General features: G+C 34.1%; 1 protein-coding gene and 1 long non-coding RNA gene across 2 annotated transcripts; one reads left to right on the forward strand and one right to left on the reverse strand.

The window, feature by feature from the left end:
• Positions 1-868: 868 nt before the first annotated feature.
• On the forward strand, positions 869-2,634 carry LOC141666786 (uncharacterized). Its single transcript, XR_012552360.1, has 3 exons — positions 869-1,671; positions 1,782-2,017; positions 2,439-2,634. It is a non-coding gene; the product is annotated as an uncharacterized LOC141666786 (long non-coding RNA).
• A 1,740-nt stretch (positions 2,635-4,374) lies between these two features.
• LOC141666784 (auxin-responsive protein SAUR22-like) lies at positions 4,375-5,125 on the reverse strand. Its single transcript, XM_074472970.1, has one exon. The coding sequence runs from the start codon at positions 4,864-4,866 to the stop codon at positions 4,579-4,581; it is 288 nt and encodes a 95-aa protein (XP_074329071.1). The 5' UTR covers positions 4,867-5,125; the 3' UTR covers positions 4,375-4,578.
• Positions 5,126-23,506: the final 18,381 nt, after the last annotated feature.

Below are 23,506 nucleotides of genomic sequence, written 5' to 3' on the forward strand. Positions count from 1 at the left end.
CTCTGCCTAAAAGATTTTACTAGTTCACAAAATTTGTATACTATCTAAAATACAACTTGGATGTATCTGCATATGTGCATATAAAATTTCATAATCTATTCAAGAGATCGATGAAGGTGTCTTCTTTGCACGGAATTGTGAGCCCTCCTTCTGGATGGCTAAATCCGAATTCTTCCTCAGCTTGACTTAACAGGTCTTGAAATGTAGGCTCCTTTAAGTACGAAATAGGAACTACAAATCTTCTCCTTTGGTTCTCCCCAACATAAACTTTCATGCACCCTTTAGGGACATTTGAAATATAATCAACATTTGTCAAGGAATATTGTCGGTTGAGAATTTGTTTGAGATTAGTGATACGAGGCACACGGAAACCCATGATGCTAAAGAAAATTTAGAGTGTTAAGGGTAAAGTTTGGGTATATGGAAAAACAGGGGCTTTTGCAGACGAAGGCTTAGACACTTGAATGCACTTGATTTTGTAATGAATTTGGTATGTTTACAATAGTATTTATATAGAACAGCTCAGATGAATCAAACAGTTGATCACAATGCTGATTGAGTGGCACAGATGCATTAGGCAGTAGCACATGCTATTCTCTTTCAGTGGCCACCATTATTTAAGACTAATTGTAGGATCTAAATGTCTGTTGAGAGACATCACAAGTCTCTACCGGATAAATTCTCATCGGGCAGAGATAGAGAGTATACACATTAACGACATACATATAATGTGGTTGTTAACTCCTAAGTTTGCCTGACAGGCAAGATGGCGAATTTAATGTTCGTAGTTTATGAGGTCAAGAGTTTTAGGTAGGACATACAAGTTAGGTGCTCATGTGATGGTGTTTTCTTCACCTATCTGGTACCAGTTGTCATATGTATATAACCATAGACCTTTCCTCCCATATAAACAATTGAAGAAGTCTTTAGCCAAAGATTCGTGTTTTTGTATGCTTTCTTTTAATTTGTAATTTATTTCACTTATATGACAACTGTAGGACATTACATGATGTTCAACAAACGTATACCAGGTCAAGTACAATTACTGGCTCGAGATTTCTAACAAGGACATATTGTCAATTTCATAAACTTGATCAAGCTTTAATATATAAATATCACAATCATAGACACATATATTTGATGGTATTTCATACAACACACATAAACAGAGATTGATTGTCAAATTCACCGGTCAACAAGTTCAACACTGACATGATTCTTCTACATCATGTCTCCTCGGTGAAACGTTCTCCCATCACTTTCGTTGCTTTTGTTCACAAACTCAAGCCGGTTTTTCAACCATCTTAAGTTTGAGGGGGGTGTTAAATATAGTGACAACATTACAATGACATCATGGTTATAATGTCATAGCAACTTGGTCCCTAAGGTTGATACTGTAGTATCACTGTAGCACTGTAGCATTCTTAGACTCCAAGTTTAGTTTTCCTATTTACAACTTTTATTTTCCTTGTAATAGACAAGCTGAATGTTTCATAGCAATACAAGAGGTATTTGTTCTTCTCTTACATTGTTGTTCAGTTTCACTATATTTGTCAAACTCCCATTGCTTATACAGTATTTATCACTCATCTATGTTATCATATACACATACAAGCAGAGCATACCCACACAAATTCTACACAAATTCTACATTGAGGTTAAAAGACACATGTAAGTTAGTGTTGTATATATGTTTGGGGTCCCCTTGAATATGTTTAATATTTATGGTGCTGCATCTACATATTATGCCTCATGACTATTTTTGTGATACAAAATTGCAGGATATGGGCAAGGTTCCTGCAGCATACATTTTTTCAGCCATTGTTACTGCTGTATTGATAGCAGGACTATATTTTTTCCAACCATAGTGTTGCCTCACAGATGGCTCATTATTTAGTCTTTAAAACTTGTGTTTACCGGACTTTGCTTTGCGGGTTGATTGGACTGCTTCCGTCCAATGGAGTTCTGCCCGCAGTCTCCAATGCACTTGAAGAGCCTTGCTATTTTCAGAAAACAGGTAGTTGATCAGTACAACATATAGAAACAAAAGTTCTGATCGTATATCCAATTAAAAGTTGATGGTAAATGTCTGGAAATAAATTAATATTAATTGAGTTATACCAGATCATTCGAAAAATGATGGTTTGATAGTGCCAAGGAAAGTATCAAAGAGCAAGCTAGCAATTCAGAAATCTATAGAAAGATGCAAACGTGTTTCTAAACATAGACAGCTCTCCGATTGCAAGTTATTTTCTTAAAAATCTAACTACATGTAAACTATAGAACTGTACATGCTTTACCAGCTACTTAGAAATAGTATTAACTTAAAATTGAATACCTCTGTATTTTACATGTAATTTTTCTTTCGGGGTGCATATGATAAATAATATGTTTTGATGTCTTCCAATTGATGTATAGTGCTTTGCTTCCTTTTCCAGACCAGCTCAGTGATGACTTAAAGGAAGAAATACCAAATAACAATACTGGAGGAGTCAAATCATAATCGTTTGATCCTGAAAAACACATTGATTCACACTTGCCTGTCGGAGTGAACGAGCAGAGGGTTAGCAATCTGTTGCATCTGTATGCGCTACGCCTGTAATTAAGCTGATTCCTACATCGGTTCTTTGGAAATATTTCACCTACATGGCCATTGAAAGCTTCCGGAATCCCAGGAACCAACTTTGGGATAGGATGTCACTTCTCTTAATTCCTCTTGGTAGTAAGATTTTTCTAGTGAGAATGATTTTTTGTTTTTCTCACATGACAGAATCTTAGAAGGTGCCCATGCTTCCTTTGTGGAGAAAGTACTGTTTGGTGTGCTATGGACTGACTTGGATCACTATTGCCTTTACAATTTTCCAGTTTGTATATCTTTTGGTGTGCTATGGAGTGACTTGGATCCCTATGCTGGCATTCTCTTTCCCTTTCTACTCTTCTCATAAGCATAAGACAATAAATATTCTTCCCAAGTTGTTTCAACCAAGTGACTTGATGAGGGAACTGGATACTGCTGAGCATTAAGAAATACAGGGATCCCCACATAGCTCTATCACGCGTGGCTTCTCTTTAATGGTATTCTTTATCCATTCTCATTGTTGGTATCACTGGTTATTTACAACGGAAAAATGTCACAATTACGTAACCACTTTTAATACATAAAAATTGAAAAGTTCAAATCTGCATATGCATACTTAACCTCAATTGAACCTTAACATATTTGTATTATTCAAAACAAAGTCTTCATTGTAATCTTCACTAAGGAGTAGTACAAAGTTTGTTTGTAATTAGTGGAAGAGATCATCAATGTGTTTTTGACCTTGGTAAGTTTAACCTGTATTACCTGCAAGTAAATTAGTAAATTTATCCCATTCTATGACTGACATAGTGCTATATTAATTATAAATGTGTTAAATAAATATTATGTAGATACATTAAAATTGCCAAATCTTAGGCTGATTGAGGTATTAAAATAGACATACCGTAAGTTTTTATAAGCAGTTGCGTATTATTATGAGGTATCTTTTCTTACAATGTGATATAAGAAATATCTTTTAGGATGAGCCATGTGTTGAGAAAGAATATGAACAATATAAGAAATGTCCGGCCTAGTAATTGTGAGATAGATTAGTCGACCTACTAAGCGACGATAAAGAGAGACATTATAAATGTCAGGTTCTGTAGTGGACACTGACAGAGTATGGTTCTGTTCAATGGGTATAAGGGAAGGTTTGCACTCAGACATACCAGCATCTTGTAAAAGATCGCAGGTGTATTTTCGTTGATTCATATATATACCAGCAGTAGATCTGGCAAACTCCATTCCCAAAAAATACTTCAAGTGACCAAGATCTTTAATTTTAAACATAGAAGCTAGAAAAGTCTTGACAGAGGCAATAACAGATGGAGAATTACCAGCAAGAATCATATCATCAACGTATACAAGTAGGATAGTAAGGGAAGACACAGTTGAGTGAATGAATAAACTGTGATCACTAGAGGATTGGGTAAACCCAAATTGAATTAAAGCAGCACATAACTTGACAAACCAACATCTAGGGGCTTGTCGTAGCCCATAGAGAGACTTGAGGAGTCTGCAAGTTAAAGGCTGAGTTGGAAACTTTTCTCGAATAACAAGAGGTTCATATCTAGGAGGAAGTACCATGTAGACTTCCTCATGTAACTCACCATGGAGAAATGCATTAAATTCACATTCTATCTTATATCAAAGAGTTCTAGTTTCATTGTGTTTATATATATTAATTAATAGAAGTATTAAATTCAGAATCACATGGAGAAATGAAATTTTTTCTCTTCATTTGAATAAATATATTTGAGATGGAACTAGTTATTCAAAGCTGATAGAAGAAAGAGTACAAACAAGATTATATCATGAATAAATCCATGTAAAAATTGATATCTTGAACTACAAATTTAGTATCAACTAGTGCTCTGCCTAAAAGGTTTACATGAAAAGTCTCAGTCATATTTTCAATGTCTGGACTGGCTAATTCACGAAATTTGTACACTAACCAAAAAACAAATACGTATGTAATTTTTATATACATATATAAATTCTTATATCCGGTTCAAGAGATCAATGAAGGTGTCTTCTCTGCATGGGATTGTGAGGCCACCTTCTGGATGACTAAACCCGAATTCTTCCTCGGCTTGTCTTAACAGGTCTTGAAATGTTGGCTCATTTAAATATGAAACCGGAACTACAAATCTTCTTCTTTGGTTCTCCCCAACATAAACTGCCATGCACCCCTTAGGAACATTTGTAATACGATCAAGATTTGTGAAGGAAAACTGTCGGTTGAGAATTTGCTTGATATTACTGACACGAGGCACACGGATACCCATGATGCAAAAGAAAATTTAAAGTTGTAAGAACAAATTTTGGGGATATGGAAATACGAGGACTTTTGCAGATGAAAATGGAAGGCTTACAGACTTGAATACAATTGATTTGTGATGAATTTGGTTAAATTCCCAATAGCGTTTATATAGGACAGAAAGGAAGTATTGAAGAGTTGATCAAAATGTTGATTGAGTGGCACAGATGCATTAGGCATTAGCACATGCTATTCTCTTTCAATGGCCACATATGTTCAAGACTAATGCCAGAAAACGCGATGTCTCCTGAGAGACATCATGTCCTACTACTACTTTTGACACTTCTCAACCTGTTATATTTTATCATCTAAATTATGTTTTAGACTATATACAGATATGAACGGCATACAAATAATGTGGCTAGAAACTCTTAGGGTTGTGTGATAGACAAGGTGCTCATGTGATGGTGAGACAAGCAAGTTAGGTGCTCATGTGATTGTGTTGAATTGCTGAATAATGTAGCAGGACACACTAGCTGATACAAGTTGTCACCAGTATATCAGATTAATTAGGTGAAACATCATCATCAAGTTCTCAATTATGTGGAGGTCTCATATCGGGAACAAATACATTATCAGGTGCTAATGTCTATTGCCTCTTCACCACGGTTTAATATTCTCTCCCTTCTATATAAACGCATAATTAAGCATTAGTAGAATTCATCACAGATTCAACTGTCTAAAGCCTTAAATATACAAGTCCTTGTGTTTCTCTTGTTTCCCGCACTCTTCTCTGAAATATCTATAGCATCATGGGTATTCGTATGCCTCGTATTTCTAATCTCAAACAAATCCTTAACCGTTCATCTTTCTTCATAAATGCTGATCCTTCATCAACGATTTCCAAGGGGAGCTTGGCAGTGTATATCGGGGAGAGACAAAGGAGCAGATTTGTAGTTCCAATTTCATACCTAAATGAGCCTGCCTTTCAAGATTTGTTGAGTCGAGCGGAGGAAGAATATGGGTTCAATCATCCAGAAGGCGGTCTCACAATTCCGTGCTCGGTTGACACATTCATTCACCTTACTTCGCGCCTAAATAAATTATGAAGGAAACAGTTCATACACTTTTAGATAGTACAGCACCTCCGATCTCATTTGATGAGCTTCTGAGTGTAAATTGTAGAACAGAGCTTTTTAATATGAATTATGTAGGCAACTTTGATTTTGGCCATCACTTATTTTTCATTCATACTATTTCTCTTCAACATACATTGGCTTCACTTTGCGCCTGAAACAATTTTATTTACTGACCTTCAGATAGCATAGCATATCCGGACTATTTACCTCGGGTCAATATACAATAGTAATTTTTCAAAGGAATTCTATAGGCAAAGAAATATCCCATACTCGATATGTTGTGATGTCTATATCTAATTATCTATATTATATTATAATAAATGGAGGGAATAATTTGGTATATATTATAATAATGATTGTCAAATATAATTAAGGAACACTCGTCATACTTACTATGGAAGACTCGCGATACTTATCGAGAAAGACTTTGTTTACTATTGGAAGCTTGTCACGAAAATCAAGATTTTGTTAACCTGACTAAGAAAACTTACCTATTAAGTATTCTTAGTATAATTGATAAAACTCTACTATAAATAAAAGTTTTGCCTAGTCATTTGTACTTGTACAATCACAAAATAAATAATAATACTTTGAGATCTCTCTTTTCTTCTCCATTTCTTATTCTATAGTTTATTTATATCACGTTATCAGCACGAGTCTCTGCCTACTGAAGCTTGATTCTCGAAAGAGGTACGACTTATTCTCACCCACGAGTCTCTAACAACTAAAACTATTTCATAAAAGAGGTATGATTTCTTTTACTAATTTTATTCTAATTATTGTTACATATTTATTTATATTACTGATTGAAATCTATAAAGATGGCTCTGCCGTCAAGTGATACTACTATAAAGATGGCGCTGTCGTCAAGTAATAATCAAAAGTTTTCTGACCGGCTATGTCGTCGTAACTTTTGTATAAAGTTATTATTTCAACTTGCCTGTTTAAATATTATGTGACATATTATATCTTGTTTAAAATCTATTCAGAATGGCGAATCTTGCAAAATTAGAGTTTGTTTCCTTGGATGTATCTGGGGATAATTATCTATCTTGGGTAGTCGATGCTGAATTACACCTTAGTGCTAACGGGTTAAAAGACACCATATAATCGGGAAAAACTCCAAGCGTTGAACAAAATGCCAAGGCTATCATTTTTCTTAGGCATCACATTCATGAAAATTTAAAATCTGAATACTTAACCGTCAAAATCCCACTCACCCTTTGGAATAATCTCAAAGATATATTTGATCACCAGAAACTTGTTCATCTACCTCATGCCCGGTATGACTGGCTTAACATAAGGTTACAAGATTTCAAATATGTTGCTGAGTATAATTCTACCTTATTCAAAATAAGCTCAAACTGACCTTGTGTGGTGAGAATATTACTGATGCTGAAATGATTGAAAAGACGCTCTCAACCTTTCATCCCAACACTATAATTCTGGCACAACAATATCGGGAGCGCAACTATCAAAAATATAGTGAGCTGATATCTCTCCTTCTTGTAGCTGAAAAGAACAACGAGTTGTTATTGAAAATATAGTGAGTTAATATCTACTATGGCCTAGATGACTAGTTTTCATATGCACTTATTTTATGTCATGTGCTGCATCTACTTGTTTCGACATCTACTTCCATGTACTTGTTTTATGTTCTTGTTCTGTGTTCTAGTTTTATATACTTTGTTTAACTTACTAAAGTCGTTTTTCACTTATATATGTACACACCACAAAAATGGGAGACATATGTATTGCTGACTATGCAACTACTCACACAATTCTACAAAACTAGAAGTATATTTCCCAGTTAACTAAAACCAACTCACAAGTATGGACAATTTCGGGTACGTCTAATATAATCGAAGGTTTTGGAAAGACTAATTTTTCTCTACCGAATGAGACACAGGTTCATATACCAAATGCCCTATACTCTAGCAAGTCAATTAGGAACCTCTTAAGTTTTAAGGATATTCGTCTTAATGATTTTCACATGGAAACTACTAGTGAGGGTGGAAAAAAATATCTGCTAATCACTTCAACTGCCTCAGGCTATAAGAAAATATTGGACAAATTACCATCAGTCTCTTTTGAGTTGTATTATAACACCCTCCAAATCCGGGGTATAGATTTGGGGCATTATTAACACCAACTACTTACTAAACCTGTACAAGCATAATATAAATAAATAATTACCCCGAACTACTACTACTCATGATCTTTTCAAGGTTAAGGATTGAAAACAAGAACCACAAACCAACTTTGTTACAAACCAATCGAAATAACATGTCTCAAGAACTCTCTTTATTACAAAACATTATTCTATTCACATTTTAAACTAAACTTCTTTTATTCAACTACAACTATCACTTATCCTGCTACACCCGCTCTGACAACTCAAAGCTCTCTTCTGGGATAGGGACAAACACCCTTGGAATTAGAGGGTCCCGCTGCTTGACCCGCTTCTTGACTATTCGGGTTCTGATGGGTTTCATTCTCAACCTTAACTGAAAAACAAGGTGAACAACAATAAAAAGGGGGTGAGCCAAAATTGCTCAATAAGCCTGCAACAATATATATAGTGTAAAGAGAGAAAAATAAATGAACCGGTAATCTTCTGATTTGAGCATCCATCTGTTTTTGTAAAGAATAATAAATTCCATTGATGGCGAGTGCCAAATGAAAGAGACTAGAAACAAGAACCAACATATGCTTTATAACCTGCTGATCAGTCAGGATATAGTACAGATCTATACCCAACTGCATAGACCCAGGCAACTATGGCCTAATAATTAATGGTCCGGTTCATACCCGACCCACATCATAACCATCCAGTCCATAACTTAACATCCGGAACAATCGGTATGCTTTCGATATATCCCAACATCAGGATATATCAGAGTATATATAAGTAAGGGTATAAGTATTGGAATATGAATAGAGGATTCAATGAATTAGGAGAATCAAGAATCGAAATGAAATAGGAACAAGGATCAATAATTGTGTATCAGTATATGTGAAAAAGAATTATCAAGGTGTATTTGATATGGAAAGTTGGATGTAATTTACTATTCTGAACTTAGAATAGGGGAAAAACTTGCCTGATGCGTACTTCACCTCGTATGATTTACTGCCTTCTGTCTCTTGCGTGATTCGCCTTGTTGGTACTGAATCTATCACGGAAAGATATTTAGATGACTTACTTCATACACAATCTCAGGTTGATACTACGTAGCCCTAATCGTCTACCCATACGATTCTATCCGACTCGCATATTATTATATAATAAATAAGGTTCACATAACCACGTAAAATACATAGCACATATGACACATAATTAATTTTTAGACTTATAATTATTTTAAGATTTGATACTAGACTTGTACTCGTATTAACTAACACTATCTGGTTCGATTCCTAATTTTTCGGGATTTATTAGACTCGTTCTTACCCCTAATAGTGCCTATAAGCAATTAATTATCATAAGCCGACTCGCTTCCGAAAGAAATTATGATTTATAATTATTTTTAATGGAATCGGGTCATTATTCTGAGTCTAAGGGTCTTCATTTTACTCAAATCGGTTTAACGGTTTAAATATTACGTAATAAACAAGATTTAATTAATTATAAATCAATTATAAATAATTAATCATAATTAATTAAACCTTAATTATATTTTAAAATAATTAATTAATAATTATTACATTTTAAAATAATTATTCTCTAATTTTAGAACTAATTATAATTTATTACGAATTATTTGATTAAACCGCTTACTTATATTTAATTATCTGATACTAATAATCATTACAACTTTGATCGCATAAATAAGCGAATCGATGTTCGAACACCTATTCTCAAATTATCAAAACATAACTCGAACAACTACGAGTTACTTGCATTATTCGATTAAGTATCGAATCATTACTCGAATTATTCAATCTTATTATTTAATCTTAATTATTAATTAATTACTTAATTATTAAATAATAGATAATTAAATAAATAATTAAATAAATAATTAATTTCGAATTTCAAAATTAATAAAATAATTTAGAAATTAATTATAAAATAATTCAGATTTTAAATCAGATTTTTAATTGATTTTTAGAATTTACAACTAATTTTCTGATTTATAAAAATAAAAGTAATTAATTAAAATTACAGAAACAGGTTTCAGAAACTTAAATTGGGTTTTGGTGAAATAAAACCGGGTCTTGAAATTAGGAAATCGGGTCGGAATTCGGGTTAACGGGTCTTCAAGAACAGCCCCACCGGCAACGACGCCAGTGGGTTTTCCGGCGAACTAATCCGGCCAATACAGTCACGAAACAATGGAATTAACTGAGGGTTTTCACTCCTCAGCCTTCCAGGAACATAACCCTACTGTATCTTCCATCCTCGCCGCATGGGTCGTCTTCTCCGGCCAGAAACATAGCAAATGTAGGAGAGCTTCGTTGCGAACTCTGGCGACGTCGATTTGGCTCAAACACGAATCGTTTGAATCGATTCTTACATCGATTTCACTCAGAATTTCATCAGGAATTCAATGTCATCTACCTCTAATTCTAATAACCCCTCTAAAGATTTTTTCGATCAAACCAAGCAAAACTCCGGCTAAAATCCAAACTTACTATTTCGTACATGAAAAATTACATTCTATACCTTCAAATAAAGCTTAAAGCATCCAAAATCAAACCCCTAACAACAAACTAACCTCAGATTCTTTGAAATAAAAAAACGATTAAAGCATATAAACACATAAACCCTAACAATCGAACAAACACTTCAAGCTATCATTTGATGTTATAATTAGTGCAAATCGATTATAAACAACTATATGAAGCTACTCAAATGATCAATTTCATCACCTAACCCCGTAATCAAAAAGTCCTAAAAATCAGTAAAGAACCCTAAAATTATGAATTGAAAATCTAAGCACTGAAACATGAAATCGATTACAGGAATAGATAGAAGAGATCAAGAGGATCAGTTTGGTTACTCACATGAAAGATTTGAGCAACATAATCACTTTCAAATCGAAGGTTTAATTCTCTGCTTGTTCTTCACCAACACTTGAATTTCTTGATTTTTCTGATTTTTAATAATTAATTAAATAATAATTAATAGTAATTCAACTATTTATATTTACCAAAATAATACCCCTAAATAAATTTAAGGGTCCAATTACACATCTAATAAAATTTTTTTGCCCCAATTTTTATAATTTTTGGGTATTAATTATGAATTTTTAAAAATCCAATAAATACAAAATATATGCCAAAAAATTCCTAAAAATTGTGAATAATACAAAAATACAAAGAAAAATGATGTTTGATAATTTCATGATCATATAAAAATAAAAATGTGATTTTGTGGGGCTTTTGACACCCGAAGGGGTCCGAAAAATTCATTTTTCGCGAAAGGGGTAAATTTGTAAAACGTCTAGATGTTTAGAATATCGATGTGGTATAGGTCGTTCTTGACAAAATAGGGCCAATGATTTTGTTTGAAATATGGCTTTTAAAACACTGTTTGAGCTGTACGGATTTTGATATAAAACCTATAACTTATAATGAAACACTCAATAAATACTCGAAACACATTTCGATCAAAACAACCAACACATAGCACATAGCAATTAGGGTTTTATGACTCAACACACTTAATCACATAATAATACACATAAATTATCTTTATTAAGATATAATACAAGCGAAATTTCTCGGTCGCTACATTCTCCCCCCTTAATAGGATTCCGTCCTCAGAATCACGCTATGAAAATAACTGAGGGTACTTTTCTAACATATCACTCTCAAGCTCCCAGGTTGATTCTTCAACCATGGGTCTCTCCACAAGATTCTTATTAATGGTACAGACTTATTTCTTAAGACTCTCTCTTGCCGATCTAAAATTCTTACCGGCTGCTCTATATACGATAAATATGCTTGAAGCTCTCTCGACTCATACTCTATTACATGCCTTGTATCAGGGTTATACTTTTTAAGTATTGACACATGAAATAGATTATGAATATGCTGCATATGGGGTGGTAAAGCTAACTCGTATGCAATTTTTACGACTCTCTTCAAAATTTCAAATGGACCGACATATCGGGGCTTTAGCTTGCCTTTGTTGCCAAACCTAGCCAAACCTAGTCAATCCTTTCCATGGTGATATCTTCAGTAATATATGCTCTTCTTCTTGATATTCCTTATCCCTTCTAGTTGGATCGACATATTTACGTTGTCGATTTTGTGCTGCTTCGAGTCGCTTTCGAATAAGTTTTATTTTTTCCTTGGTCTACTGAATCAGTTTTGGACCTAGAATTTTGCGCTCTCCAACTTCATCCCAACATGTAGGTGATCTGCATTTTCTTCCATATAAGGCTTCATAAGGTGGCATTCCGATGCTCGCATGGTAGCTGTTGTTGTAAGAGAATTCAACTAGCGATAAATGTTCGTCCCAACTGCCTTCAAAATCTATCGCACATACACGTAACATATTTTCAATTGTCTGAATAGTCCTTTCACTTTGCTCGTCCGTCTGAGGATGATAAGAAGTGCTCATGTTTAGCTTAGTCCCTAGACATTCCTGGAATTGTCTCCAAAATCTCGAATTAAATCGTGGATCTCGATCCGATATAATGGACACAGGTACTCCATGACGTATTTGTTAGGTCCCGAATTATCATAGAAGGGGAGGTTGAATATGATAATCACTAAATTAAAAATTCTTTCGAATCTTTAGCGGATATAGATTTAGTGCTCGGTTAGTGGTTTCGTGTTTTTGAGAGGAATAGTGTTGGGAACGATAAAAATGAGGAACACAAGATATTCGGAGAAGTATATATTCGTATATAAATCCTCAAGGGTGTTGCTACACCCCGGTAAATAAATTAACCGGCTACAATCTAAGAACAACAAAGTTCCTAGCTACTACAAAGATTTACAAATCAAATCCTATACAATAATCTAGCTTTTGTTTGTCTAAGGATTTATTTATCGGATAACGATTATAATGCCCCTATGAATATACAAGGGTTAAATCGGGCTTTATAACGTTACTCCGGTGAGAAGTTAAACGGATAAACAAGAAGCTTGAGCTTCTCTATAAATCAATGCTGCCATTTTCACTTCTCTTTTGGGAGAAAAAATGAACAGAAAATTGTTCCAAAATGAATGAATGGCTCTTCTCTCTGCTGTAAAGTGTAGACTTTATCCAATAAAATATGTGGGTGAGGATTCTTTGGCGACCAGGTACAATCTTTGTTCTATTGCGACAGGGTGAGAGGCTCCTTTTATAACTTAGTTTATTACCTGCATGTGTGTGTGGCGACCAGGGGAGGGGGCAACATGTGGCGACAACTACACTGGTACATTAGTAGTTGTTAACCACCAAAACAAAAACAAACACATGTTACTTTGTTTCCTTTATTTTTATTTTTGTTTTTCCTTTTTTCTAGTCTTTCTTTTTTCTTTTTCTTTTTAATTTTCTTTCCTTTCTTTTTAATTTTCTTTTTGTTTTCTTTTTGTTTTCTTTTTCCTTTTTCCTTTTTCTATTTTCTTTTCCTTTTTTTCTTTTTAAGTTTAAATTGTAATTAAATTAATTTATAAAAGAAACTTAAATATAACTTATATAAATAAACTAATTTAGATTTATAAAATAAACTTATTTAAAATTTATAAGATAAATCAATTTAAGTTTATTAAATAAATTATATTAAAGTCCACTAAATAAATTTATTTAATTTACCAATTAAACTTCGAGCTTCGCCAGTCCCCTGAGCTGTTTAGCTGTATACCCCGGGCACCTCTTCTCGTAATTTAACATATAAATGTTCAATCCAAGTACGTTCCTCAACTTAACAATTCTTCTATAAATAATACCCAGATTCCTTTCACGAGCTGTTGATGCCTAGTGCAACTGGTCTGGTTCACAGACGACTAACCCCGATTCAGGTCTTCATACTATGGCTTTGATTAAATTGTTAAGCTTGCCTCAACTTTATTGCTTCAGACACTGACTGTCAATAAACAACTGCACTTTCAATGGAATCCTTTCCGGTACTTTAGACAACATCTTCATTAACCTCTGTCTATACCTTGTCGTCAATTCTTCAGATTCCTATGCTTCTAACACTGTCTATCTTCAATCAATGTCAATACACTGAAATCTTCCGGTAGCACTTGTATACTGAATCTTCAATCTGAAACCCTGAAAGTCTTTAACCTTTGTTCTTCACTGAGGCATGATCATATTAATGAACTTTTTTCAGTGACCTATAGACAGACTTCAGGCCTTATTCTTATCTTTTGATTCTTTGTATTTTCCTTGTCTTTATTCTTCCTGATTTCTTGTGTAAACGTAGTATTATTAACCTGTCCTGTTCTAGTGTTGTTATCGTGTTGAGTTACCACGTAACTGTTCATACAGCTACGCAGTCTCACCAATAATCTCCCCATATTTGATTGTTAAACCTAACAAACAAATTAAATAGAGAGGAAAACTCAACTAATAACTAGAAAAAATAATGTACCAGGACTTGTAAATAATGCTACTGGTTTTCTGGATCAAATACTGCATTTCCAGATTTCTTGAGTAACTGAAATGAAAGATGTTATCCTCTAGCATTGAACTGATCTTCAAGTAGTTTCATCTTCATTTCTTTGGTTCTTCAAATCTCTGCCAGATAACACTTCTCAGTCTTGAAGTAATCACCAGTAGCTTCTTTTGTACAACCACATTTCCTGTTGAGAAGCGCATATCTCTCTTGCTTCTCCCCTATGAGAATCAACTGCTTAAAGGAGATCACCTTCGTTTAACACATCTCCCGTACAATTGGATCCGCAGATAAAAACTAATGGTACTCCCCTTTTGGAAAACAGCTTCTTCTGATTACTAGGAAATCACCTTGTGTTTTACCACCTCTCCCGTACAATAGGATCCGTAGTTACAAACAACAATGGTGCGGTGTAGTGTACATATGCTTTACCTTTTTCCTCCTCCCTGTTATTTCTCCCCCTTAGTTGAGGAATCCTCCAAACTATTATATAAGCTTTTATCTCCCCCTCAGAGAAGGAATATATGTTGTTGTTTGAAGGAGTTCTCATAGTTTACTTGGTTGGAAAAGAAATAACAAATCAGAGTCTGATCAACCATGTCCCGTTAAATGCTGCAAGAATGACTTCACTGTTGATCATCATGTTCACCAATCTTCCCAACTCCTTATACCTCCCAAATGTGAGATCACCAATTGTTACCAATTGTTAGCTCCCTCCTAACTTGTTAGATCCCGAAGTATTCTAATTGAAGCTGTAAATGTTAGGTCCCTAAGATTTAGGTTCCAATCATAAACAGATTTGAGAGTCGAAGTATCAAGAACCATGTTTAGGGATAGGGAATGGGATATGGTGTTTCTATCTTTCTTCCTCACTGTGAGTGTGTGATTCTATTTCATGTACCTCACAAGTGTTTCACTGTTCTCTCCACTCGTGTTTACACTCATTATCACAAGTGTATCACTCCTCTCATAGCTCCAAAATCCAGCTGTACCTGCAAGGAAAATCACCTTAGCCATCCTTAAGGAGGTCACAGGTGGTGTAATGGGAGTTCACAAATCCCCATCCTTGTTAGACTCGTCAGATGAATCTGAGTCATAATCTACAAGTTGCTAGTTTCCCTTTTAGGGTTCCAGATTTGAACTCCGGGAAGGTAAATAATGATCCAAAGAATTTAGCATAAAGATCAAAGTTTCCTTCTAATGTTTGTGAAGGCATTTCCTTGTGACTCATCAGGTAATATCTAAATCATTGTCAACAAGTTACCGATATGCACATATGTCAGATCCACTATCTGCAGATGCATCCAGGTTTATTAGTCCTGGGGAGGTTGACACTGACCACTGATATATGGCTAATAGATCAGTATCCTCTCCTAACACCTGTAAAGGTAGTTGGTCCATTAAAGAACCTTGAACAATCGAATCTGACCGTAAAATGGTCAAAAATCTTGTTTCCGTCGACTCATCCTTTGTGTGTGTAACCTTTCCTTGTGCATCAAGAATTGCTTATGTTTGAGGTGGTGACACTACATCGGATACCCTGGCCAACAGGCGAATTTCAATAGACGCACCCTGTTGAGAGGATGAATCTAATAATTATGTTTGTGCCTTTTCAGCCATTACATCTTTTTGAGAAGATGTATGGGGCTAGCAGTTGTCTCTGTTTAAATATATCTCAACTTTGTAGGAGACAGAGCTGCTGGGTTTATTTCAGAACCTTCCTTATGTGGTGCACTAAGGCATTTTCTCCCTCACGCTCATTCATACTTCATTTTAGTGGTAAGAGAGTATTGGTTGGTTCTGTTTCTGTGTTTGTCTTTACAGTCTGGGGATAGAAGTTGTGGGTTTTCAACCTCATGACGATCAAATGAAAGAAGGCCATTGGAGGCTGAACCTGTATCATAGAGCATATGGCAATATAAAGATAAAATGCACTTAAGATCTATAATGAATGAAAATTATGCATGTAATCTTTTGAGAGAAATGATATACAATAGTGATTTCAAAATGATTTAAATGAAATAAGCAATCACTAAAGTAGAAAGAAGTTTGATTTTCTTCTAAAACTGTTCGAGTGCACAAGTTTGTTTTTATGCCTAAAAAGATAAATGATTTGATAAGACACAAACCGATGACCTAGCAGTATTAAGAAGAGAAAGAAAGATTTTGTCTTTCAATATGAATGAGTTTTTGTAAAAGTATTGATCACTTAGGGTAAAGTCTACGCAAATCTCATTCACGTCAAAAGCTCCATAATCTATCTTCATAAAACTATTACCAACAACATTGTTTATTGATAAATAATCTTAATAAGAATGACTATGCTGCTGATTTCAAATTGTAGTGAATCTGTCAGATAAAGCAACTCATATAAATTCACTAGAACTTAAAATCTCACAATTATCTGCTACAAAATATTAACAACATATCATTGACTAGTACTTGTCAAGTACTTTAGATACCAATAATTATGTTGCATCCTGTTTTAAATGTTAAAATAAGATATCAATGAATTGAATACCAGTTATCTATTAAAAAGATATCAGCATTCAATTTCACATATCATACAATTGTTAACTCCTAACAATTGTTGTATCTCAAACAATATTGGTTCGATAAATAAAGCAACATTAACCAATATTGTCTTGTTTGCAATCTTAGAAAATATTTTAAGTTCCATATAATTTGATCCATTGAGTATTGCACCTATTATCAAAGTGTTTAGGAATTTACAAATAAGTATAAAAATTATTCTAACTTGACAATGTATGGTTACTTCTAATAAAGCAATCAAACATTTTAACCATAGTTGTACTTAGGAAAAATTTCTACACTTTCTATATTAGTATAAGTGACTGAAGATAAGCATTGATTACTTAGAGGAGTTCTAAGTAATGTGACAAATACTAATACTTCACAATTAATTCATAGTTAAACTCTTAACTAAATATCATTAACTGATATAAATCAAGAATTAGCATACAACTAATCATGCTACAATCATGGTTCTGATTTCAGTGAATTCTTGAGATGTGAACATTGCTAAATTCACTAAAACCAAAATCTCATAATTAACTTATAACACACAAGTCACAATCAATATACTAGATATCAATTGTTGACAGATTTAGTTATAATCAATCATGCTGCTTATTTATTTTAAGTTAGTTTGAATTATGGAGCAAATAAAATTATTTAATTGCTTCAATTTCCATAATCCAAACTACCCAAAATAAATATTAAATAAATTAATACTAAATATCTATGAGTTAGATAATAGAACTTAAATATTTATAATTTTAGAAATACTTTCTAAGCATATAAAATATTGAGAGTTTTATACACATAACTTAGAAAATACTTCAACTTTCAATATCAGTGATTTTAGAAATAAGCATTGATTACTTAGAACAAAAATTCTAAATAATATCACTAATACTAAAAGTATCACAATTATTCATACAAGATACAAATAACTATGCTACATATTATTTTAACCTAATTTAAATTATGAGACTGATATGGAATAGAATTGTCTAAAGTCATAATTTAAATCAATTAAAATAATATTCAAACTTAATGCTATAATACTTAACTACCACAAATATATATGACATTGTAATCATGATAATCAAGATAGTAGCACTAAGTACGAGGTACTGGATTACTGATAAATTCACAAGTCCTTTAAATATTGAAGATTTAATACTTGTGAACTTATTAAGAATTCCTTACAGATGGGATTTCCAACTAATGTGCAATGAATGATATCCCACACTTACAAACCAGTCTTGAAAAATTAACTTTATCAAGTGATTTAATAAATGTTTCTGTCAGTAATTCTTTGACTAAAAGACATGCTCTCTAAATAAATGATACCTGGTGTGAAGGTGCCTTGTCATAGAGTGTTCCACAGAGTTGTTGGATTTGAAGCTGTTTCTTATCGTAACAAGAAATCAGTCTTCTTCCACGAAGATGACAGCTTCCTGAGATGCTTCTCCTGTCACTCTTACAACCTGCGTAATCTATATCTATATAGCCAAACATGTTAAGCATAATATCTTTAGGGTACTTTACTCCAAGCGTTGATAGTCCCTTAAGATATCTAATTATCTTGTTAATAGCTATAAGATTGGATTCTCTAGGATCTACTTAGAACCTTGCACTTTGGAATCTTGAATATATTACATGTTATCTATTAGCATTTTTGTAAAAGAGTGAGCTCGGCATACCTCTATAGCTTATCATTTTACCTGAGTTGCACTGATCAAGCTTTAGGTGTTTCAGTTGGTAAGTAGTCTTGGCATGTTCAGAATCTTCCAAATTTTGCATCTTCAAAAGATCCTTAACTTACTTGTATTGCCATCATTCTTTTGGTTTACTTGTGCTCCTAAAAGAATTGTTCTTTTGGCTTGCTTGAGCTTCTAAAAGAATTATTCTAATGGCTTGCTTAAAGTAATCCCAAAAAGAATTGCAACCTTTCCAACATGCTCCTCCATACCCACTCTGCAATTACTTAGCAAATAATCTTGCACAAGTTTTTGTTAGTAAACCAACATATAACATTATCATTATATCACTGCACATATAAAACAATATGTTTGTGCCTAGTGATAAGAGAGTTATTAATATGACGACTCTACTAGTTCACATTAAATTATAACTTCAGTTAGAGTGCCATACCATATCTTTAACAATTGCTTGAGTAGTATACTAGTTCATACCAACCTGAAGTGAGATTGTGAAGAAGAGATATATATTGTCCAATGGATCTACAACTGCAAAGTCCATGAACTGTGGTGCATTGAATTCCTCTTTTGACTCACCAACCAGGAGTGCACTTGTACACATCTACTAGAGTCCAATTCCAAGTGTAATGTGCATCAGGTGCCTGATATGTCGTAATATCCTCAAGTCTCATCACTGGTGCTTTATGATAGATACTGCTTCCAGATAATAACCTAGCATCCAGTTTGGCCTTATCCCTCATAACAATGCCATTGTTATCCAGTTTGACTTCTGGTTATCCTTGTACCAATTACAATATTGTCATTTGGTTTGGATACCAGCTTCCCTACAATCTGCATGCTGACTGATTGAGTTCATCTTGCTTTGTAATCACCCAATCAATCCGTATATATCAGAGCTTCTGTAACTTTCTTAGTTTCTTCCTTAGATAGAAAACTAGAGAGATACTCATTGATACTCAGTATCCCTTGTAATCATTACTCCACCATCTGGATCACTTAAGAACTAGACTCTGGGAATAATATTGACATCAAACCCTTTGTCTCAGCAGATATGTTCTTCATTGTCCTCTGATTTTCAATGTGGTGTTGTTTCTGACTAGTTGATCCTTCTTTTGCTCCCCCTAAGCTGTTGCTGGGATTTTTTGAAAATCCTTACCCTTGCTGACTGGCTTCATTGAGATAATGAGTTGTGGTATACACTTCCATTCCACTGCTTGGATATGAATCATCAATACCATTAATTTCTCCTTTAACATCTTGGAGCATTGAGTTGTTGAATTGTGCATTTAGAATTTCAATCATCTTCTGCTGATCAACCATAAATGTCCTGTAGGTTGTAGACTCCATTGAGTAGCCATGAAGAATATCCTTACAAGTATTAGCTGCAAATGCCAAGATCTTCAAACAACTGAAAATATTTCATTGTTTGCTCATGTAGAACATTCTCTCCAAACACTTTCAGGTTATCCGGTGTTTGCTCCTATTGGCCATTAACTAATTAGTGGTCTTCATGTATACATCCAGATCAAGACTTGATCTCACGTGTTGCAAACTGTTTTGACTGCTCCAGCCCTTTGGTATTTAGAAAGTATTGATTAGCTTGATATTTCCCTTGTAGCTTTAATCAAGTTATAGTTCTTCCTTTGTACCACTCCATTCTGACACGGAGCTCCCAGTGCTGAATATGTCTCTACAGTTGCTTCCAGTTTGATCTCCTGATATGATCAATCACCATCTGTGATGTCTTGTCTTGAGAATGCAGGAACAATAACTTTTTTCATAAGAGTAGTCAACCACCATAACTGAGGTATATCTTTACTTTGATGTGATGTTGTCTTTGACTTCTCTTTCTGACATGCCTCACATTTGTCATCTTATAAATTCCAGATTAGGCAGTCCTCTCACTAATCCCTTTTTACAAAGGAGTTCCTTGAGTTGATGTTCAATGGTGAGAGCTTCTAATACCATAGCTAAACTTTTGTCAGATGAAGATTTACAGTATAAACCATTTGCTTCACCTTTTCAGAGTTTCCAGTCTAGCCACGAGCATTCCCTTTCCTTACTTTAAGAAGAGCAAGCTTCTCAATCTTCCTGCTTCAGATGAGACACTAATCCTTCATTGAATTGACATTTTGTTCTTTGATGCAGAACTTTATGATAGGAAGATTTGTGCCTTGATTCTCCAACAAGGAAGTTGCTTCAATTGTTATCAATGACTCCAATAATTAGTTGTTATCAGTGATAGCAATTGTTGAGTCTATCATGATATCCCTTTTCTGCATAGCTTGTCCCGTAATGAAAACCTTTGCTGTCATCTTCAAAGATTATTGACGGAATAGCTTATGTTAATCACATTTGATAATGAGGCTCTTTCTTTGATCATATGCCTTGAGTATAAATTACCAAGAATACACATGAATCAATTGACCTATTATGTCTTGCACTCACAAATGGATTAACAGTTCTTGGTACCCAACTTATTAGTTTGGGTCCAGATGGATTAGAGATTTTACTATAAACAGAAATAACAACAGCTGCAACCTTATCAAGCTAATTCTTAGCTTTGACTAACCATTTTCTCCATTTACATACCCTTGACAGATTTGTCTCTAGGCTAGGGGAAAAATGGTTCCAACCTTATATAAGGAGGACTAGCATTCTTTGCCCTATTATAATCCTAAACATGCTTCTTCTATAATTAATGCAAGTACGAGGAGATGCATTCATGGTATTAAAATAAGCAAGCATTGTATTAAGAATACATGACATTCATTCAGAAACATTACACATAAGAATTAAGCAAGACATGCATGATATGGAACAAACAGAATTAACAAATAAATCACTTATTCTACTAGTCCAATCCTGTTGATAAATCTCATCTAGCTATCTCAATCCAATAATAAAGTAATACATCTTAACAAACAATTCAGATCAAATGAATAAATCACAATGTATTAGGATATAGAAGATAAGCATAAATAAAGGTCTTATATGCTGGAAAAACATATACCTCACTAAAGCAATTAATCATGTTCAACAAATATTCAAACACATATTTAAGATCATCTAAAGTAACTTGCACAAGTTAAACATCAAACCTAGTTACCAGAAAATAATCTAGTGAACTAGTACAACATTATCTATGTGTGATGCTATCATGCTTGTGCGAGTGTTAAACATTTAAACAATATGATCTTAACATGCATTGAATATTGAAAACAAAATATTGCAGTGGTTCAAGAAATTGAAACCTGAGATATGTGAGTTGGATCACCTTCAGAGATTGCTATAAAAGCAAGATATTCATGATTCTCGTCATCTGATCCATCCTAACTCTTTCTTGTGCACTATAAGTTTTGACTGGCTACTTCCCTAAGAAAATATTCCACCTTTGTCTCAACTCTTCAACTGAATCCCTACTCATCCTTGTTTTTCAAGCTTTTTATTCTGTTGTAGCAAAACCCCTGATAGTTACTTGACACATATTGCTTGTCAAACATGTAGCTATCAAATCTTGTTTATGTCCCAACCTCAGTCTGTAATCACCTCTTGAACTGAATCTATAAGAATCTCTGCTTCGGAATAGATAGGCTTGATCCTTTAATATAGCTTATGTACTCCTTGTGAATCTGATGCGACTGAACTTCCCTGACAAGTGAAATACTGCCCTGACGTACAGTCCCTCAAGTACTTCGACCTGAGCTTCCTCTGATTCAGCTATCAGTAACTCTTATATTTTGTCCTGAGGTTCCAACTTTACTACCTGTAACTGAGATATTTGTTTGTCCCCACTATTCTCTCTGACCTCCTCAATTCCTTCCTATTTGATCTCATTGATTCCTTGATAAATGTAGCATTGGTACAAACCACTGTGTGACTGTATAATCTGGAATCAAAGGATTGTCTTAAAATGTCCGAGAAAAATTGTACCCGTAGAAATTTCCTTCATTTCCTGCGTCTGAAAACCCAGTGGTATCCTATGGAGTAAGCCTTTGAGGAAGATCCACAATTTTCCTCTATAGGTCTTGAAATCAGTTCTATTGGAGTAAGAAAACCAATATCTATAATTTCCGTGTTCGAGAATTTTCCATCTGAATAGCATATGGTCTTCGTTTTCTTCGAAATATTAAAATCCACTTTAAAAGCCCGGAGAAATCCCGATTTTATCAATCCTTGAGTACCCTTAATTTAATATTTAAGAGAAAATTAAATTTCCAATATTTTAAGTTTCTTAGAAAATAAATTAATCAAAAATTAATAATTACGAGAAAATTAATTTTCAAGAATTTTGAATTTTCTTAAAAATTAAATAAAACGTAAATTATTATTTAAGAAAAATTTAAATTTAAGAATTTTAAATTTTATTGGAAAAATAAAGAAATCGGAACTAATTAATTAAGGGGTAAAAAAATTGAAGTGTTTCTCTGGCGATCATCTGTATTGAGACCTCATGTTAGCTGCTTTAAGTGCAATACATGTGTGCCGTTTTTACTCCATGGCGACTGCCTTGCTGTGGCGATCAAAGCAAGTCGCAACACAAGTTTCTGTGGCGTCCTCTTGTACACCTATTGCTGACCAGCAGCTCGGCTGTGGCGACAACAAAACCTTAGTAATCATGTGGCGACTCGCAGGCTGCTAGTGTGTATTACAGGCGGCTATATCAATCTGTTTTCCCAAAGCTATACTGAGGTTGTTTATTCACTTGAATAAAA

This window comes from Apium graveolens, chromosome 6 (genome assembly GCF_009905375.1).
Source record: "Apium graveolens cultivar Ventura chromosome 6, ASM990537v1, whole genome shotgun sequence".
Classification (NCBI taxonomy): Eukaryota; Viridiplantae; Streptophyta; class Magnoliopsida; order Apiales; family Apiaceae; genus Apium; species Apium graveolens.